At 50.7% G+C, this 21,045-nt stretch overlaps 1 protein-coding gene across 15 annotated transcripts in view; it reads right to left on the reverse strand.

Moving 5' to 3' along the window:
* The window catches only part of MYCBP2 (MYC binding protein 2), a 1,771,217-nt gene that overhangs the window by 891,627 nt on the left and 858,545 nt on the right, over positions 1–21,045 (reverse strand). For 12 of the 15 annotated variants that reach the window (XM_085622066.1, XM_085622062.1, XM_085622067.1 and 9 more), the window contains one exon: positions 10,302–10,354. In XM_085622066.1, coding sequence (XP_085478192.1) covers positions 10,302–10,354 — 53 coding nt within the window. The remainder of the gene's footprint in view (positions 1–10,301; positions 10,355–21,045) is intronic. The other 3 variants (XM_085622060.1, XM_085622057.1, XM_085622054.1) reach the window with 1 other exon arrangement.

The following is a 21,045-nucleotide window of genomic DNA, read 5'->3' on the forward strand; positions in this document are numbered from 1 at the left end:
GGGGGCTGAAAACAGGGAAGATGCACAGGTTATTGTATGGACAGATGAGTAACGACAGATGGACATGTCACAGACGGACATGCAGTGTATAGAAGGACTGAGGAGGAATGCCGGGGGAAAAGAGGGGTAAATACAGGGAGAAGGGAGATAAAAGCGGACATTGGTTGAGCTCCATGGTGGTCAATGATCAGAATAAAAGCAGAAGTTACGACATCGATGAAGCGGAGAGCCAATCACAACGGGCCTCGGGAGAAAGATCACTCAGATTGGATACAACATTGATTGTTGGAAAGAACATTCTGAAATAAAAGTTTCACCACGTCAGTAGGTGGGAAAATGTTATTAACAGCATTTCATGATTTTGCAACCAGTCAGCACTTGAACTGCGACTTTTTAACACTATGTGAAAGACACACAAAGGAGGTTTCTGGTGTGTTCTGAGTTGCAGTGAAAGTGTCCGATAATCAATATTTGGTTTATTAAATCCTGCCATTAGTCCGTCTTCTGTTTCTACGCCCCTGGGTGGGCGCCCAGAGCTCGAGGGGGCGGAAGAGCAGGTGCCCAGGTGAGCACAGTGCCCCCTGGCTGCCCCCCCCAGGTGAGAACATTGAACACACCTGTAGAGACGTGTCCTCGGCGGAGGTGGGGGGGGGGGCTTACAGTCCTCCTCGCTCATGCAGGAGGCTGCACACAGACCTGGCAGGCTTTAATAAACCACAGACAACTTGTGCCCCCCCCCCTCACACACACACACACACACACACACACACACACAGCACTTAACTTAAAGATCACAGCAGACAGGAAGGGATTAATCGCCACCGGAAAAGACCCAAGATCAACTGATGATGCAGCAGAAAATGATTCTCCAAAAGAAATAGCGCTGAGAGGCCCTGGAGAGTGGGGCGAGGAGCTTTACCTCCGTGTAAACCTTGTAGAAGGATACTGGCTCCACCTTGAATAAAGACAAGAAAATACTTGTCTAATCAATGTGAGTACATGGGGTCACGTGCCCCACGGGAGCGCACACATCAGCGCTGCTATGGGTAATAAGCAATCTGACGGTATCGCTAATATTTTTTAAAGGGCACATTCTGGAACTCAGGGGGTGACAACCTCACTCACACTACTCCCCTCCAGGCCCGGCTCCAGGAATTTTTATTTGGGTGGGCCAAGGGCGCATTCGGGTGGGCCACTGCAGACCCAATTTGTCACTTCTGGAGGTAGCCTACAAGCTCTGATTACATCATATGTACTTGCAAACAGGCAGCATGATACAACGGATTGCTTCTGTGTGTACACAGAGCATGTGGAGAGTTATTTGAAAGTAAGACCAAGGTTTGGACTTAACTGCAAACCCTCGAATTCCACCAGGCCAGGCTTCAACACAAGTGCTTGAATGCTAAGCATATTATAAAGCGTTCAAGATTAAGGAAGTCCCTATTACTAAACGAAAGCCTTGACACCAGTGCCCCTCATCGCTCCAAAGCACCTCCCCTCATGACCTCCTCCTCGGATTCCCTCATTACCATCCTCCAACACTGCCCTTCATCTCTCCGTAGCCTCTTCCCCCCCCATGACCTCCTCCACAGACTCCCTCACAAACAACCTCCACCAGTGCCCCTCATCTCTCTGTTGCTCCACCCCCCATGACCTCCTCCTCTGATTCCTTCATTGCCACCCTCCACCAGTGACCCTCAGCGCTCCATAGCCTTTCCCCCCCGACGATGTTCCCCTCAGATTCCCTCATTGCCACCCTCCAACAGTGCCCATCATCTTTCCATAGCCCCTCTCTCGTATGCATTTTATTTGTTGTATAGCGCTATTCGTAGTGTAGAGTGTCCCAGTACTTTACATCACGCACACATTATGCAGATACAATGAGTCATACAAGTATGTAAATAAGCCTATAGGGAATGTCACATAAGCTAATGATGATTACCAGGTGTAGGAATCACATGTCATCCATACTGCTGGGCAATATGTTTAGAGGGTTAGGTCTGGAGAAGCACAAACACAGGATTTAAAGCATACCCCAGTGGTTGTGGGTTGGCTTTACTGGTTAGAATCTATATCTGCCCAAACAAACTCTTTATTGCAACATTAGAATTATGAAAGACTGGGAAAATTCGAACTAACTAGCAATACAAAAAAAATAATCTGATTATACCATTCTGGTTTGAATGCATGTCTTTGATGACAGTCCATAGGTCAGTGCCCTATGTTAGGATTGTAACTTCTGAACTGCAAGTAATCAAAGTATCTCTGTGACAAAGGCAGTAACCCACTGAGCTATCCACGTTAACCACGTTAACTACAGTTTATCTGCATTTAAAAACTACAAACAGACAAAAGATTGCTCTGCAGCGGAGTCATTAATCCCCAGAGTTATCTGGACATTTTAATAGTTGTCGTGCCTCCTTGGCAGAACACAAGTCATGATAATGATACAAACGATTTAAACAAACGATTTAAATAAAATATACACAGCACACAAAGTATGTGTCTTGCTCACAAATGGAAAAAAAACTGCAACAATAGCCACACATTCTCTTATCTGCTCCTTACAAACTCTGTCACAACCCGATCCGATAAGCAGCTCAAGGGGTCAGGAAAATGAACCCGCATAAACAAACTCCTCTCCACCAGCGCTGAAAAGAATGAAATATCCAGGCAGCAGGACGGTACACAAATCCAGTGCCAACGAAAGGATTTGTCACCTTCGCCATGCCCCTATTGTACCTGCACGAGTGGGCGGTGACACAGCCCACATTTCTAATGGGAGATGCAGATGCGTGATTGGGGGTGCGAGCCCAGGCCCAATCACGGAACTCTAAAAGAAGGAAAATAACGTTCAGAGAACGTTTTAAATTGCAGTGGCCATTTCTGTTGGCCTTGCTGATGTCACTGCCAGGGCCAAGGTTCATGTTTGGGTGGTGCCTGGCCCACCCGTCCCACCCTCTAGAACCGGGCCTGCTCCCCTCTCACGAGGAATACATCTTTGCCACCTGGAACTACAAGTGGCAATGGCCGGGGCAGCCCTAGCACCCACGATGCTGGGTTGAGGCCTGGGACGGAATCGTGTCACGCTATAACAGTGGAGAAACCTCGCTGCCGGCACGAGACTGCAAAGAGACACGACTACGTACCCAGCAAACTTACAAAGGAAGAAAAGAGGTTTTGATTCACTGAGGGAGCCGATTAAGGAGACAGCCGTCTCCTAATTAGGATTCGGCTGTCCAATTTAGACAACGGATTCACTTCGAAGGCCCCAGTGTAAGCGGTTAAAGTCATTGAAGGTTAATGAAGGTGAAGGTTCCACATTGACATACTTTCGTAAGAAATTGGTTGGTCCTGAGGAGAACCTCATAAAGATAGAGGTTCGAAACGCGTCGACCAGTTCGGTCATTTTCACACCCATTTGAAAAGCTTTGTCCAAAATGTGCTTTTAGTTCTTTCATTGTATATAGAAAAAAAGAGAAAATGTCAGTACATATATAAAGTTTGGAAAATACCTCATTTCAAAGGAAGAGGTGTTATTAGGACCGCTTCGTTTAGTGTGTGTCGATTGTATGTATGAATGTTTGATTGATGAATGTAGTTTAAAACCCCTAGGGTATTAACAGTAATGTTTTGTTTTGTTTAATATATTTGTATGTATATTGTGTCGTTTTTTGTAAAATGTAAATGCGCAATCAATAATTGCTGAGCGCACAAAAAAGAAAAATGTTAAATAAATAATAAATGTTATTCTGAGTAAAAGGCAATTCTTAAAGCCCTCCTTTCTTGTTTCACGTTTCATGATAGGATTTTGTTGGAGAGGGATTGTTGTCTAATAGTTCTCAGTTTGGACAAGAGGTTTTGTTGGTTTGGGTTGAGGCCTGGGGGCCCCTGGCCTGAGAGGCGAGCTCCTGACTCAGATCACAGTCACAGTAACAGTGACATGACATCTTACCTTTTATTTCGACTCTGACTCCACTGTGGTGCAGGCTGGGCTGGGCCCCTACCGTAAAGGTTCTGCCCATCGCCCAGCAGCACTCCAACGCGGAGACTGTCTGTCTCCTCTCAGTCTAAGCGCGTGGTGGTGGCGCGCGTCAGAGGAGAACAACGCGGGGGCCGTCCCAGGGCCGTCATTGGTAGCGCTACAAGATTGACGGCCCTGGGACCCACAAACTGAGCACGCCGCGTATCTCACCATCACCACTATGCTAGTAGGTGCTGCGTGCGTGCGTGGCGTGCAACGCCATACTGCAGACTGCAGTATTTGTTGTAAACATTTTTCTAACCAGATCTGAGATTGGTGTCACCCCCATGGGATGGTGTCAACCGGTGCGGTCCGCACCCCCCGCACCTCCTTAGTGACGCTGCTGTTGTAAGGAGTTCTTAGGGATCAGAGGTAGGTAGTTTTTTGGGGGTTAAAGGATTTTGGCTATGGAGTTGGTATGGTTTTGAAGGGGTAAGGGATTATTAGGGTTCAGGGGAAAGTAGTTTCTGGTGTTCAAGGATTATTTTATTTATGATTCAGGGGTGGCTAATGGATTGGGATTGCAAGGTGTTTTTTGGCAATAAATATTCATTTGTTTATTTAAAAGGAAGCTTAACTATTTTAAAGTTATGTTACATATATTTAGGATTTGAATTAAAATAAAATCACTATAATTTAAATTAAAGTATATTAATTAGTTTAACAATTAATTTGTAATGTAGAATGAAATATATTTAATAATCAATACTCAATAGTCTTTATTCGATATCTATCACAAAATTATTTGTTGCGATAAAAGAAACTTAGTAGTTTGTTTTGCTGTTTCGTCAACTAATTATGGTTAGACTATATCAAAAATTTTGGAGCACTCCTCGTCGTTATGTGCAACTGGGAGATTTCACCGACTCCTAAGTGAGTCCGTTTTCGAGTTTGTTTGTTTATATGTGTACTTAGTAGGAAAGTTTGTGTAAACAAAACTCATCTTAGTCGGAACCCTTTGACTTTATCTGTCTGAATAAAAAAATAAACAACATAAAATAAAAATAAAATAACAGAAGCATACCAGACTCAGGAGTTCCCTTCCAGGCTACAATTTAAGGATGCAAAAAGTACTCCCAAAATAAAAAACAAATAAAAAAAACATAAGAGCACATTTGCCATTAAAGTACGAGTTACTTACCTTCGGTAACGGTGTATCTGGTAGAGAGGAATCTAGCCGCAGATTCCTTCACGTAGAATTATCCCCAGGCGTGAGACTGGACCCGGAAAACGTTTTTGCCCAGCATCCCTGCACGCCGGGGGGACGGCATCACGCGACTCCGCCCAGGCGTCGTCCGCGTACGTGATGTCAGCGAGGTCACATAAGTCCCACACCGGCACGCCTACGTCAGTTTTCTACGGAGAACTTTTCCGCGCCACAATGTGGAGCCAGTAGACAAAACTGTGAGAGTATAGGAACAGTGTGCGAATGAGCAGAAAAAGGAATGGTGAGGACCACCACCATAAAGAGCAGTGCCCGGCACTGCAGTAACCAAAGGCAAGGAAAGAATAAAGAACAGAGCAGCAACCCTGCCAGTACAGAGACAGCCCCCCCCCCCCCCCCAAGGCAAGGGACATATTTAAAAATGTCCTGATAACATGCAACAGGACTACAACCCCAACCAAAGACAAGGAAGGGGAACCAGTCGGGGACACACAGGGAAGGACAAAACTCCAAGACAAACCCCATCAGAGTGTGACAACCCCATCAGGAACAAGGGCAGAGGCACAGCCAAAAGACCCCAACCTCAAGGATCGCAAAGAGCCAGAAGTACCAACAAACCTATCCTCCCATGTGACAATGGGGAGGAAAAAGGGACAGCCTGACAGAAAGTCGGAAGCAAGTGCAAAAGATCAAATCACAAACCCTCCAGAACGGGGAGGAAGAGCGGGCCATGAAGGAATCTGCAGCTAGAATCGTCTCTACCAGATACACCGTTACCGAAGGTAAGTAACTCGTACATCTGATAGAGACTACTAGCCGCAGATTACTTCACGTAGAATAGATAACCTAGCCATACCCAAGGGGAAGGAGGGTCTGTGAGAGGACCCCACCCACCTAGGCATAACAGAGGACTGCACGGGGGCCGGGTCAGAAGAGAGGACGAGGAGCCCCAGGAAAAGGGAAACCCCCGCCAGCAGGAGGTCACCAACCCCAAAGGGAGGGGGTTTGGGAAAAGAAGAGAAGAAGAAGATAGCCTGTCCTCACTCAGCAGAGGAAACAAGGCAAGGCGCAAAGAGGCCAAACACCCCACGCCCACGTGAAGCAACAAAACCTCCGCCCAAGGCCAAGGCAAGGAAAGGAGCACTGAAGGAGAAGAGCAACCTAGAGACTCCAAGGACAAGAGGCAGAGCAAAGGCAACCCCAGACAGGATGGCCCCAGCAGCAAGAAGCAGGCAGAAGCTGAAAAGGGGAACTCAAGGTCACCCAGGAAGGATCGTCCAACGTCCCGCAGGGACAAACTGCGCCCGCAAGAGGGTCCAGAAGGCAGGGACCATCCCCCCCACAGGGAGAAGAGATACAACCGAGTGCAAGGCCCACTGGAAGCAGCGGAGAAGGCAGGATGACAGTCCCAAGAAGGCACAACGGTGCAGAAAGAACAAGAGAGCGGCACTGGCAAGCTCTGCCAGACGCCAGGGACACCACAGAACGAAACACTCAAAGCAAAAAGGCGAAGAAGAAGGTTGCATCCGCAACATACCATAATGCCACAAAGAGCAGAAGCCCGCAGGCGACCACAACTCCCCAGCACATACCAGGGCTATATAACAGCCAACCCTGCCCCACATACGGCATGTCATATCCCAAGACATGGGAACCTCTTAGGAGGAAACTTCAGCAACAGAGGACAACAAAAAAGACCTGTGGCAAAAAACCCCACAGGAGGCCTATATCAAGCAGCCAGAGGAGAAACGCATAAGGCCCAATCACAGGCCCAGCATGGTGTAAAAAACCCAAAGGAAAAACACACAGTCAAAAAGGGCAGGCCAGCAGCCAACAGAACCACAGCCTCGGCAAGGAGGACTCGAGTGGCCATGAAGCACACAGAACAGACAACCGGGGCGACCCGCCCTAACGGAAGAACAGCTCCAAGAACCAGATCAACACGCAGGTCACTGAGAAGAAGAAGAAGCTGGAGGAGGAACCTCTGGATGGCTGAGTCGGCAGGGGCATGGAACAAAAGAGCACCATCGAAGGGAAGGTCCACCAGCCGTTCTCGAACATTCTCCGGGAACACACTGTCCCGAAGCCAGGCATGGCGACGAAGGGCAACCGAAGAAGCCATGGCGGGAACCCAGCACCTCCGAGATGTCCAGAGCGGAGCGAAGGATAAACGCTGCCAGCTCCCGACCAAGACATGGTGTCTCAAATCCACACAGGCACCCTCCTGAGAAGCGGCAGACATAAGGGACTTCGCGAGTCCCACAAGCAAGAAGTGGCCCTAGCCAAAACACAGTGCGTTAACGGCCCGCAGAGCCGCACTGGTCGAGGCAAACATATTGCACCCCCAGGAGTCCAGCCAGCGGGCCTCCCGTGACAGGGGAGGCAACAGCAGGAGCAAAGCAGTAAAGGCAGACTGCAAAAGGGGGCTTCTGGTCGAAGGGTGAAGAGAAAGGCACACTGGATCACGTGGTGCTGGATGGTGGCGGTGCAGAAGGTGCTGGGGCACCAGGTCCCCCGTGGCAGGACGGCCCCAAGTCCCCAAGAGAGAAGAGTGGAGTGAACCCTCGAAGGGAAGCAACAGTTTCCTACCACCAGAACCCTGATGGAGAACCTCCAGAAGGTGATCTGCTGGGAAATGGGTAGCTGGATCATCTATGCGCAAAATTCCCACAGCCGTGGAAACAGCGCGGGTGAAAGCCGCACCCGCCTTCGTAGGGCCCGCGGAGGGGAAACAGCTCCTCGTTAGGTGACGGCTGCAAGCTAAGGCAGCCATCCCCCAAGCCAACCGGAAGAAGAAAGGGCCAAGGCTGGAAGGAAGGAAGAGGGACCGAGGAGTGGGGGACCTGCAGCTCCGGCGAAGACCGCGGTCATGGAGACTGCAAGGAGCCACCTTTAGACGACGTTGGGGTTAAAAGCCACGACACGGCGGCCCGTCTCTGGCGAGGATGACACCAGCAACCGCCGAACCTCTGGAGAAGAGGAGGCGTCCGAAGATGAGTCAACGACCCGAGGAGACGCCGGGGCGACCTCCGACACAGCACACAGCGCAGGAGACTGGAGCTGGGCCGGAGCCGGGGTGGCAAAGGGGCGGCGCTTGAACGGCACCGACCTGACCTCCGATGAAGCAGCCGCCTGCGTGGAGGGATGAGAAGGGCCCGGGGAGGGACGAGGAGTCCCCCGCCAGCCGAGACTCGTGACAGGACGAGATGGGCCCTGTGCCGAGCCCTGTGGCGCTGCCAGGGCCAGCATCCGCCGGCGCTGTAGCGGCGTGGCCTCGGACAAGGCCACCACCTGTCCCGAGGACCGAGAGGGGCTTGTGGGTGCGACCGAAGCCCCGGCGACCTCCCGCAACACCATAGGGCCACCCGCGGGAGTTTGCGGCGAAGCAGAGGCGCCGTGGTCCGAAGGAGGGGCCCCCAAAGGGCCGCACCACATCCTCCGAGCCTGGATCCGAACCAGTCGGCGCCGGAGTCAGAGCTGCCGGCGACGCCGCGGAGGGCCCCGCACACTGCAAGGGATCCGCTGACGTCTCAAGGAGGAGGAGGAGAAGCCAGCGAGGCCTGCAAAGCCACCGCATATGTCTCCATCTGGGCTCTGGTCGCCCCCACGCCGGGAAACAGCGGATAAGGGGACGACACGCAGGCCGCACCACCCGTCGAGAGCCCAGGCCCCCCGACAGGCCGGAACCCGACCCTCGGGGACAAACTGCGACACCTACCAAGAGGTGAGCGGCGCTCTTACGACCTGGGAGAAGATCGAAGTCGGCGAGGGAAGTCGCGAGTCCGAGAACCCTCCGCAGGGGCCGGGCGAGATGACGACGCCGACCTGGACACACGAGCCGAAAGAAGTTTGATCCGGCGCTCCCGACGGGATTTCGGCTTCATCTGCTGGCACGCCTCACAATCAGTGGAGTCGTGGTGCTCCGCCAAACACCACATACAGATGGGGTGAGGATCCGTTGCCGACATGAGGCGGCCACACGACTAGCAAGTTTTAAAGCCCGAAGGCATTTGCACACTGTTCCCAAGCAATAGCATAAGGGAAAGGCCTAAACAAGGCCAGAGCACTAACCGGATCGGCATTGCACGCGAAAAAGGAAAAACTGACATAGGCGTGCCGGGGTGGGACTTATGTGACCTCGCTGACGTCACATACGCGGACGACGCCTGGGCGGAGTCGCGTGATGCCATCCCCCCGGCGCACAGTGATGCTGGGCAAAAAAGTTTTCTGGGTCCAGTCTCACACCTGGGGATAATTCTACGTGAAGGAATCTGCAGCTAGTAGTCTCTAACAGATTCATTCATCACAGCACAACACCTTGCTGCTCTGCACCATAGGGAAAGGGCAGGAATGCACCATACTTAACATTGTATGGCGCATTCCTGGCTTTTCCATGCGTTGGTGCAAAATGAGCTGTCTGGCACCAAAGCAAGCACCCTTACAAGGGTGCAGGCGTTGTATGCAGGATTGTTTTTGTGCAGGAAGGGAATTCTTCCTGCACAAAAAACAATACTGAGAGGCATTTCCCTCTTTCTATTTGTGCTACGGAAAGAGAGAGTAACAAGGATAAATAAACATGTCTCCTCATTACGTCTCACCAGGAGAAGCATAGCAGTTTTGGTGTATTTGAATGTCTACCACTAATGGCAAATCTGAGAGTGTGTCAAAATCTATGGGATGTGTGGGAATACCAATGGAACGCCTCCCTGGGGCAGAGTAACGCAATGCAGTGATTTGGCCAAGCAAGGTAGCCTTGCTTGACTAGATAAATCACATGTCAAGGCTTGAATTACTTTTGCACCCCTTTGAGAAGTGTAAAAATGACGCAACCCTTGATAAATATGGCCCATAATGTAAAGGTACTCCTGATGTACTTGCCTCGAAGTAATAATTCTTGATTTATTTAACCCCGATGGTAATTACGGCTATTCATCGGCAGACCACAACCTCGACTCTCGGAATGGCCTTCTTAGTCTTCCTTCCAGTTATGTTATGTTAAATTAATTTAGGCACCATTAGTTACACCTGTTTAAAGTACTTAGAAAAGGCATACGTGTGGTACAAAGCGCAATATGAAGAGCAAGTTATTATATTACTAAGAATGTGTTATACCTGCAATGCTGCCTCTTCAACAATCTCCAGATCCTCATCAAGTTCATTGCCTGCTGCGAAAAGAAATCGATGTTAAGAAGCATCTCGACCATTTTAGTGTTTTAAATACAGCCTGCATAATGCCCATGCCACCACAACAAACAGCACAGCAGGCACAAGCAAAACAGAACGCTAATTTGATCAGTTTCAAATGTTTAATTGAAGTGGCAGAGCAATAAAATAGGCTCCACATTATCAAGTAATCAGTAGCAAGTGCAATGTCATTTTTACATGTTAAATACGAGGCTGCCTGATTAATTCTGACAAAAGTGTTAAAAGATATAAAGTGTTAGCGGTATGTGGTGCAAATCTATGCAGCACACAACTGTGCAAAATATGTGGACTAAAAGGTGAAATGTTAAACAATGAGAGCATATGAAGGAAAAGTAAGATGAGGAGTAGAAGAGGCTGGGTAGAAGGCGCTTGTGTGCCTAAAGCACAAGTTACTTACCTTCGGTAACGATGTAATTGTAAGAGACATATGTAGTTATAGATTCCTTACCAGTAGTATTACCCCCAGGCCGAAGACTGGTCCTGGAGAATTTTTTCTGTAGCAGTACCCCTGCACGTCGGTGGGTGGCATTGGTCGACTCCGCATCCGTCGCTGGCATCGTGGTCGCTGGGAAGACATTGCGGTGTCTACTTAGATGCCGCCCCTGCACACTGACATCAGTTCTGACAAACTTTCCATGCCAGAAGTGCAAAGCCATGCAAGACACTGACCACTGGTGCACATAACTAGGGCCCTAGCAGGGAGTCCCTATCCCTATAAGTCAGTTCGCAGAACAAGGAGGATGGGTGGGGCAGTAAGGAATCTGTAAATATGTCTCTTACATCGTTACCGAACGTAAGTAACTTGGTCATCTGAAAGAGACTGTAGTTATAGATTCCTTACCTGTAGAATAGATACCCAAGCAATACCAACCCCGGTGGTGGGTCTGGGAACTAAGTTCAAACCAGGAAGTCCTGGAGAACAGAACGGCCAAACAAGCAGTCTCTCCGGACTTGGCTGTCCAGGCAGTAATGTTTTGTGAGCGTGTGCAGGGATGCCAACGTGGCTGCCTGGCATATGTCAATCAGCGGAACTCCATGTCCCAAAGCAGTAGCGGCTTCCGTCGCCCCGGTAGAGAGGGTGCATAGTCCTACTAGAGGGTCCTTTTTGCCAAATAAGAGCATTTTTTGATGCATAGGACAACCCATCGAGAGATGGTACATTTGTGTATAGCCGGACCTTGCTTGACGCCCACATAACCCAGGCGGTGGAGTATCTCCTTGTAGGATAATAGGATCTGCACTTATGTTGCCCCCACTTTTTTTCAGATGTTAACACTGGTTTCTGGCTATAGCCAGGCTGGGAACCTGCTAATCAGGGCCCCAGCCTCTCTGTTCTCTCTAAACAAATTGGAGTGCATATTAAATAGACTGGTGATTTGATACTGTGGTATCTTATGAGCCCCTAGTATATGGTACCTTCGGTACCAAGGGCATAGGTACTTCACAGGCCTACCAGGGGTTGAAGCATATATTATGCCACCCCTGGGAAGCAGACTAAATCTGACACCACAGGCCTGCTACTGCAGCCTGGGTGAGGTAGTGTTAGCACTCCTCACTGAGATATAGGTTCCCTATATCTCACCTTACACACACATATGAACCTATCAGTCACCCCTAAGGTAGGCCCTATCAATCCTGAGGGCAGGGTGCTTAGTTTACATGTGAGGGGGTGCCTCTACCTGAGCAGGGCCCCTCTGCAGCCCTCAGAGTCTATTCTCTGTGGCTGTTTGTGGATACGGTTAAACCATATACTCTTAAGTGCATTAAAACCTCGCGGTTAATGCCAACTTTGGAATGGCTGCATCAAAACATGTCGTGTTTGGTGTCAAACGCTTTGGAATCATACCCCCACACCAGTAACTGGTGTGAGAGTATGATCCCACCCTTCTAGAGGGGTCGACATGTACCTACTGTGGAAACACGGTAGAATCCTGAAGAGCGCTGGCATCACAAAATGGATGCCACCAGCACAGACACTGGGCTGCCCTTCTGCTGCTGACCGAAACTCGCAGTGGAGGAGGCCCAACAACAGGCATCCTGTCACAGGGAGGTGTAACCACCTCCCAGACAGGATTTAGTGTATTGGGGCTGGGTGGGTGCACTCCTAGAGTGCTTTGAAGTCCTGCACTGGGGGAGCAGTAGGCTCCTCTGTGCATACGCCAGCTCAAACCGGTTCAGGGGCTACCTGCCCCTGCTCTGGCGTGAAACTGGACAAAGGGAAGTGGGTGTAGCCACCCACTCCCCTGACCCTCCCATAGGAGGGGTCATAGAGCTAGTCCTCCCTTCCTTGTCGTATAAGTTAGGGAACCCTTGCCTTTGCAAGTTAGATATCCCTGGACGACGCTCTGAAGAAGAATCCTGGACCTTTGACGTTCCACTACCTTTGGAAGACTGAAGAATCTCCCTTGGAGTCAAGGAGTGACTCCCCTGCTTGGCAGGCACCAACACATTGAATCAACGGTCGCAAACTTTCCCGCTCCCGCTGGAGTCCGAAGTCCCTGCAGCCCCAGAAGTGGATTTCCTGACTTCTCAAAGGCCATCGTGAGTCCCCAGAGAAGCTGAGGCGAGTGGACCCCACGAGTGACGAAGAACTGCAATACCCGGGTACCGTGTACTATTGTTGAATGCAAACCCTTCACGACGTTCTACGAACTTGTGCATTGGACCACATGTGGTCCAAGCCTTCAGCAGGATTTCCACTGAAGATCAGAGGCCTACCTTGTCCCGAGTGACCGTGGGCTCCTGTGAAGCGAATCCTCACGAGGTGTCTTCGCGATCCCTTGCCCGTTGGCTTGTGGGTCCCCTGAAGACTTTTCTATCGAACCAAAGGGCTCCCCTGGTTGCTCCAGGCCTGCCCCGACTTGCCCTTGCTGGGTGAGTCCCTAAGACCTTGCTGGTCTGCACCGCGGACTTTCTTCACTTTCCACGAGACTTGCTGTTGCCAAGGCTTGTTGGCTCCAATCCGGTTGCCGACACCTCAGTAAGCTGCAGACTTCGTGGGACACTCCGAATCCAGCTCCTGGTCGTCGCAGACGCCTCCTGGACCTCGTGGCTGAAGAGTCAAGACGCCCGTGATCACCTGAAATCTACCAACAACTGTGGGCATCCAGCTTCCTGGCCCCGGGTCACTGGCAAGTGACTTTGAACACGGTCTCCTCTGCTTTCAGGTCTTCTTTCTTCAGAATCCAGCCTTGGATTCCACTGAACACTTCTCTAGTCTTCACAAGCAGCAAGTCTTCTTTGGCTCCCATTGAAAACGACGCCGCGACCCGACACCAAAAGACACCTATGCACCCGGCTTCCCTGGGTGAGGTAACTCGTGCACTACGGTGCTCCTGTGTGTGTTGGCCCTCAAACTACTTACCTTGTAAGTGACTTGCTTGTAGACTCTCCCAAAGTACCCTAGAACTTTAAAATTCCTACCGCGACTTGCTCCATTGAAGTCAATAGGGAACCCGCAGCTGTGTTCTCACACTGCACGCGTCTCCCGTGGGTCCTTTACTTACCTGCCTTGGGTGGATTAGTGAGGCCCCAGCGATTCTGAAGGCCCTAGGCCTTGTCCCCTTGCAAGTCGATATTCCTAAACCTCTTTTTTAGTATATGGTCTGGTACGCCCCTAGGGCCCCAGCCATATTTGTGCCTAATTTATTGTGAAACGTTGATTTTTTGCATATGTTCCTGACTTCTAATCTCATAAAGAGATTAGTAGAGTATGTCTAGTAATAAATACATATATATTTTATATATATATATATATCTGTGTGGTGTCTTTTCATTTGGTAATTCAAGAGATTATAAGGTAAAACAAGCTGCTTTACATTCCTCTGAGACTTAGCCTGAAGGCTGCTCTCCACAACTACCACTAGGATAGCTTTCTTTAAAAGGTTGTCTTAAACCTATCTACCATAAGAGTTGAATTGTATAGGTGCAAGGTGTCCACTAGAACTAGTGAACAGCATATACCAGGCCAACTTCTCACACTCCTCCTCTATGAAAGGGTGTGGAGGCGTGAAGAAGGTGGGCAACGTGATAGTCTGAACTATGTGGAAAAAGGTAACTACTTTGAGCAGGGCTAATTTGTCCGGATGGACAGCAAGAAAGGGAGGTTTGGAAGACAGGGCTTGAAGCTCACTCACCCTGCGAGCAGAGATGATGGGAAGCAGGAAAGCAGTCTTTAAAGTAAGAAGACGTAGAGGACAAACATTTAGTGGCTCAAAAGAGAACACATAAGATAAGTAAGGACAAGATTCAAGTTCCACTGGGGAATTACGAAAGGAGGAGGAAAGAGAGGAGTAATGCCCTTCAAAAATCTGTTTCCAATACAAGACTTGAAAAGAAAAGGCTGATCAGGAAGGCAGAGAAAGGCAAAAATGGCCTAAAGATAGCCTTTAAGAGTGCCTTAAGAGCAGAGCCCTGCTGGGCCAAAGAAAGAATGCAAAGGAGAACCTAAAAGAGGGGCAGAAAAGGGACCCACAGCCTTTGCAGTGCCCCATGCTGCAAATATGTTCAATCTACAGGCGTATACCGTTTTAGTGGAGGGACACCTGGGTGCCAAGATGACGTTACAGACTTCGGGAGGAAGGTCAAAAGCTGTCAACCATCGCCACTATCTCCACGCAAGGAGGTGGAGGCTGAACAGGTTCAGGTGGAGGACAGTCCCCTGCTGCTACAACAGAAGATCCTCCTGAAGAGGCAGTCTGATTGGAGGATCGATGGCCATGCCCAAGAGCTCGGGGTAACAGACTCTTTGCGCCCAGTCTAGAACCACAAGAATTACTTGGGCCCGGTCGCGCCTGATCTTCTTCAGCACTCTGGGTAGAAGTGGTACAGGCTGAAAGGCGTATAATAGACCGCAACACAACTCGCGATGAAATGCGCTGCCTAGCGAGTGCCGCCTTGGAAATTCCAACGTGCAGAGCTGCTGACATTGAGCGTTCTCTTTGGTGGCGAATAGATCTAACTAAGGCTCTCCCCAATGCTAAAAGAGACCTTGCACCAACTCTGAGTGAAGATGCCATTCTTGATCCATCAAGCACCGGCGGCTGAGTTTGTCCAGCCTGGCGTTCAGAGAACCTGCCAGGTGTTGAATCATCAGGGACATGCCCCGATGTTCCAGGCACTTCCAGAGGCGAAGGGCCTCTTAATAGAGTCCAGGACCCCACTCCACCCTGATTGTTGCAGTACCACATGGCGGCGGTATTGTCTGTGAACACCTGCACTACTCTTCCATTGACAGAAGGAAGGAATTCCTTTAGTGCCACCTTGATTAAAAAAGGTGTAACAGGTTATAGCAGTACTAGCAAGTGACTACTATGTAAAGGTCAACATGTTTCAGCCATCCGGGTTTGACTCCCTACGGCTTTCGTCAGGACCTATGTTGCACTGAAAAAAGCTACTGCAAAAAGTACAAGAAGTATATTACTAGGCGTGAAAAAATCACACTTATCTGCAAGTGAGAGGTTGAATAGAATTGGAAAAATACATCCTTAAACGCTCAAAATCCTCAGATGCGTAGAGTGTAATCATCACCCCACGTGCTCTAGGATTGTACCTCACCTACCCTGGAACCATGCTCGGGTGTAGGAGGCCCCGCTCTCTCCGTCGTTGCCCCAGACCTGGTCGAGCTGGGTGGGAGGCCCACCCAGCTCGACCAGGTCTGGGGCAACGACTTTACATAGTAGTCACTTGCTAGTACTGCTATAACCTGTTACACCTCTTTTAATCAAGGTGTGTGGAGTACTCGGCACATCAAGATTTGTCCTCTCTACACAACCCTTTTTAGTTCTCACTTTTTCTATTTCTTGCACTGCACACTATAGGATCACGATCCTTGTTCTTCACAACCTCTTACACTTCATGTGTTACTGGCTAATATTTACCAGCCTGAGATAACAACAGAGCTTCAAACTAGCGAGGCAGTCCCCATGATCATGGGACATACCTCTGCCAAATAGTTGGATCACCAAATGATATTACTGATCATGAGAGCCACCTTTCTCTCACCTTTTGCTCTGTACTTCGAGTAAGATTGATGGTAATCCATGCTCTGCTCGTGGCCAGGTTTGATTTGGTCTGTTGCACTTCAGTCTATCTTCACTTATCACCTTTGTGCTGTCCGTTATAAGACCCCCAGTTCCTGTTGTTTTGTGCAGAAGGCGAAGAGCGACAATGCTTCTTCGCCTTCTTCTTGTGCTCCGACTTACCTGAATACTTCGACGACGACTGGTGGTGGTGACTCTGCGACCTGTCCCGTGACCTCCCTCTCGACGGGGACCTCGAGCAGTGCGGAGCAGACGGCTGGACCTCTAGAAGCTTTCAGGACCGCTCCCGCAAAGACTTCAGGTTCAAAGCACGACAGTTGGAGCACAACCTCGGGTCATTGTTGCGTTCCAGGCACCAAAGGCACACGAGGAGTGGGTCCGTAATCAACATCAGTTTGTGACAGGAATCACAGGGCTTGAAGCCGGGTAGAGGACAGGACTTCCCTTGCGTGCACCAGGAGTTGGAAGACTCAGAAAAAGAGGTTAACAAATGTAAAAAAATAGTTAGACAAAAAGATTCTAAAGGTACCGCTCTCTCCGGATCTGTGCTGGCTGGCACAAAAAAATAAAGAACTGACGTCAGCAAGCAGGGGCAGTGTCTAAGTAGATACCGCGACCTCACGACGGCGACCACGATGCCGCGGAGTCGACCGACACTACCTGCCAACACGCAGGGGCATTTTTGAGAAAAAATTCTTGGATCCAGTCTGACGCCTGGGGGTATTTCTACGGTAAGGAATCTATAACCAATAGTTTCTTTCAGATACTATTATAAAATCATGTAAAAGATTGCAGGTGATAGGCAGCCCTTTTCTCTGCCGTCGAAATAACTACCTTGTATCCTCCTTCAACCGCTATTCGAAATCAAAAATGTGGGCCGGACTGGGTGACAGGTTAACCCTGGCAAAAAGATCATTTTAAGTGCGAGTGTTTCAGCATAAAGGAGGATCCCGGGTCTGGGAGGACCCAAACAGTATAGCTACTGAATGCATACATTTCACAAAACGGACAGTTAACTGGGCTGAATCTCCTCTCAAGCAGGCTTCTGCGGCGCCTCAACAGGTCCTCACATTTAAAATGCGCCTTACAGGCAGGAGCCAAAACTTCCTTAATGGGAGCAATTTCACAAAGAGGAACAGAAGAACAAGTTACTTACCTTTGGTAACGATGTATCTGTAAGAAACATTAGTTAGTTAGATTCCTCACCTTAGAATATCCCCAGGCGTCAGGCTGGATCCGGAAAGATTTTTGTAGCAATACCCCTTGCGCGTCGGTAGGCGTCGTCTGCGGCTCCGCGTCAGTCGTCGGCGTCGTGAGCCGGAATGACGTCGGAGTACTTAGACGCGTCCCTTGCGCGCGGACGTCAGTTCTTGTACATAGCTTTCCGCGCCAGGGACGCTGAGCCATGCAAGAGACCGACACTGGTGCCAAAAAATCTAGGGCCCTGAAAGGGAGAACCTTAACCCTAGATGTCAGTTCGCAGAACGGGGAGGCTGGGTGGGTCGGTGAGGAATCTAACTAACTAATGTTTCTTACAGATACATCGTTACCGCAGGTACGTAACTTATTCATCTGAAAGAAACACGTTAGTTAGATTCCTCACCTTAGAATAGATACCCCAGCAATACCAACCCCGGAGGTGGGTCTGCGAACCAAGATCACACCAGAAAGTCCTGGAGAACAGAACGGCCATCTCTCCGGACTTGGCTGTCCAGGCAATAGTGCTTGGCGAACATGTGCAGTGAAACCCACGTCGTCGCCTGACAGATGTCCTGCAAGGGGACTACCCGTCCCAGGGCAGTTGTCGCCGCTGTGGCCCGGGTGGAATGGGCTCTCAGCCCAACAGGAGGGACCTTTTTCGCCAAGGAATAGCAGAGTTTAATACACAACACGACCCATCGCGAGATGGTCTGCTTGTGCACATCTTTACTCTTCTTAGCACCTACATATCCAACAAAAAGTTGGTCGTCCACCCGGAACTGTTTTGTGCGGTCCAAATAAAAGGACAGCGCACGTTTTGGGTCCAGACGGTGGAGCCTCTCTTCACCTTTTGAAGGATGCGGAGGCGGAAAGAAGGTGGGCAGCGTGACAGATTGCCCGATGTGAAAGGGAGTCACGACTTTAGGAAGAAAAGAAGGACGTGTCCGGAGGACAACCTTATCCGGATGAACCGAAATGAAGGGAGGCTTAGCTGACAGAGCCTGGAGCTCACTCACCCGCCTAGCGGAGGTGATAGCCACCAGGAAGGCAGTTTTCAGAGTTAGTAGACGAATGGGACAGTTGTGAAGGGTCTCAAAGGGAGCACACATCAGAAAAGTGAGAACAAGGTTCAAGTCCCACTGAGGCATTACGAATGGAACAGGAGGGAACATATGAGTAATGCCCTTGAGAAAACGTGAAACAACAGGGACTTGAAAAGAGAAGGCTGATCAGGAAGCCTTCAGAAAGCAGAGATTGCAGCAAGATAACCCTTCAAGGTGCCCAGAGCAGAGCCCTGCTGGGCCAAAGAAAGAAGAAAGAGGAGAACCTCAGAAAGAGGGGCAGAAAGGGGATCCACAGACTTTGCTGTGCACCATGCCACAAATGTGTTCCACCGGCAGGCGTATACCGTCTTTGTGGAGGGACGCCTGGCTGCCAGAATGACATCACAGACTTCAGGAGGCAAGTCAAATGGCATCAACTGTCGCCGCTCAATCTCCACGCATGGAGGTGGAGGCTGGACCGGTTCGGGTGGAGGACCGTCCCCTGTTGCTGCGACAGAAGGTCCTCCTGAAGAGGCAGTCGTATCGGGGGATCGATGGACATACTGAGTAGCTCGGGATACCAGTATCTTCGTGCCCAATCCGGAGCCACCAAGATTACTTGGGCCCGGTCGCGCCTGATCTTCTTCAGCACTCTGGGCAGAAGTGGTATAGGCGGAAAGGCGTACAACAGACCGCAACTCCACTCGCGACGAAAAGCGTCTCCGAGCGAGTGCCGCCTTGGAAATTCCAACGCGCAGAACTGCTGACATTGCGCGTTCTCTTCGGTGGCGAATAGTTCTAACCAAGGCACTCCCCACTGCAGAAAGAGAACATGCGCCACGTCCGAGTTCAGACACCATTCGTGATCCACCATGCACCGGCGGCTGAGTTCGTCTGCTCTGGCGTTCAGAGAGCCCGCCAGATGTTGAACCACCAGGGTGATGCCCTGATGTTCCAGCCATGTCCAGAGGCGCAGAGCCTCCCGACAAAGGGTCCACAACCCCATCCCGCCCTGTTTGTTGCAATACCACATGGCGGTGGTGTTGTCCGTGAACACCTGCACGACACTTCCGCGGACAGAGGGAAGGAAGGCTTTTAGTGCAAGTCGGATCGCCCTCAGCTCCAATAGATTGATATGGAGCTGAGTCTCCGCCGGAGACCAGAGTCCTCTGATCTCCGCCTCTCCCATATGGCCCCCCCATCCCAGGATGGACGCATCCGTCACTACGACATGCTACGGTTGGGGTAGGGAGAGGGATCTGCCGCTGACCCAATCGCGATTCGTGAGCCACCACTGCAGCTGGTTCGCAGTGACTCCGAGATCAAGACATGGTCGGACAGGTTGCCTCGATGCTGGGCCCACTGAAACTTCAAGTCCCACTGCAGAGCCCGCATCCACCACCTGGCGTGAGGTACCAACAGGATGCAGGAGGCCATCAGCCCCAGAAGCCGCAGCACCAACCTGACCGAAATCCAGGACAGAGGCCGGAAGATGGAAATCAGGGCCTGAATGTCCCGGACCCGCTGTTCCGGCGGAAAGACCCGGAACTGCGCCGAATCAAGAACCGCCCTAATGAAAAGGAGCTTCTGGGAGGGACTCAGGTGCGACTTCAGCACATTGATGGAGAACCCCAGCGAGTGCAGGAGGTCGGTCGTAGTCTGGAGGTGGGAGACGACTTGCTGGGGCGAGCCCGCCTTCAACAGCCAGTCGTCGAGATAGGGGAAGACTGGAACCCCTGATCGGCGCAGATTAGCTGCGACCACCGCCATCCCTTTCGTGAACACCCGAGGGGCACTGGTGAGGCCGAAGGGGAGCACGGTGAACTGAAAGTGCTCCTGACCCACCGTGAACCGCAGGTAACGCCGGTGGGCCGGCAAGACGGGGATGTGGAAGTAAGCGTCCTGCAAGTCCAACGCTACCATCCAGTCTCCTGGGTCTAGGGCAGCCAGAACCTGAGATAAAGTGAGCATCTTGAACCGGTCCTTCCGGAGGAAGGAGTTCACGCTACTGAGGTCCAAGATCGGGCGTAGGCCCCCTTTGACCTTCTTGGGAACCAGAAAGTAGTGGGAATAACAACCACGACCTACTTCTGGACCGGGAACGCGCTTGACGGCCTCTTTGGCCAAGAAGGCCGAAACTTCCTCTCGTAGAAGATGCAAATGATCCCCCGACATACAGTGGTTCAGCGGCGGCATGGCTGGAGGGGTCGTCTCGAAGGTGAGGGAGTAGCTCCTTCGGACGATTTGCAGCACCCACCTGTCCGACGTGATGGAGTGTCAGTGGAGCAGGTGATGGCGAACTCTGCCGCCCACTGGCGTTGAATGGGCCTGAAAGCTCAGGCTTTGAGGCGGATGCTGCCGGGGTGG

This window comes from Triturus cristatus, chromosome 8 (assembly GCF_964204655.1).
Source record: "Triturus cristatus chromosome 8, aTriCri1.1, whole genome shotgun sequence".
Taxonomy (NCBI): domain Eukaryota; kingdom Metazoa; phylum Chordata; class Amphibia; order Caudata; family Salamandridae; genus Triturus; species Triturus cristatus.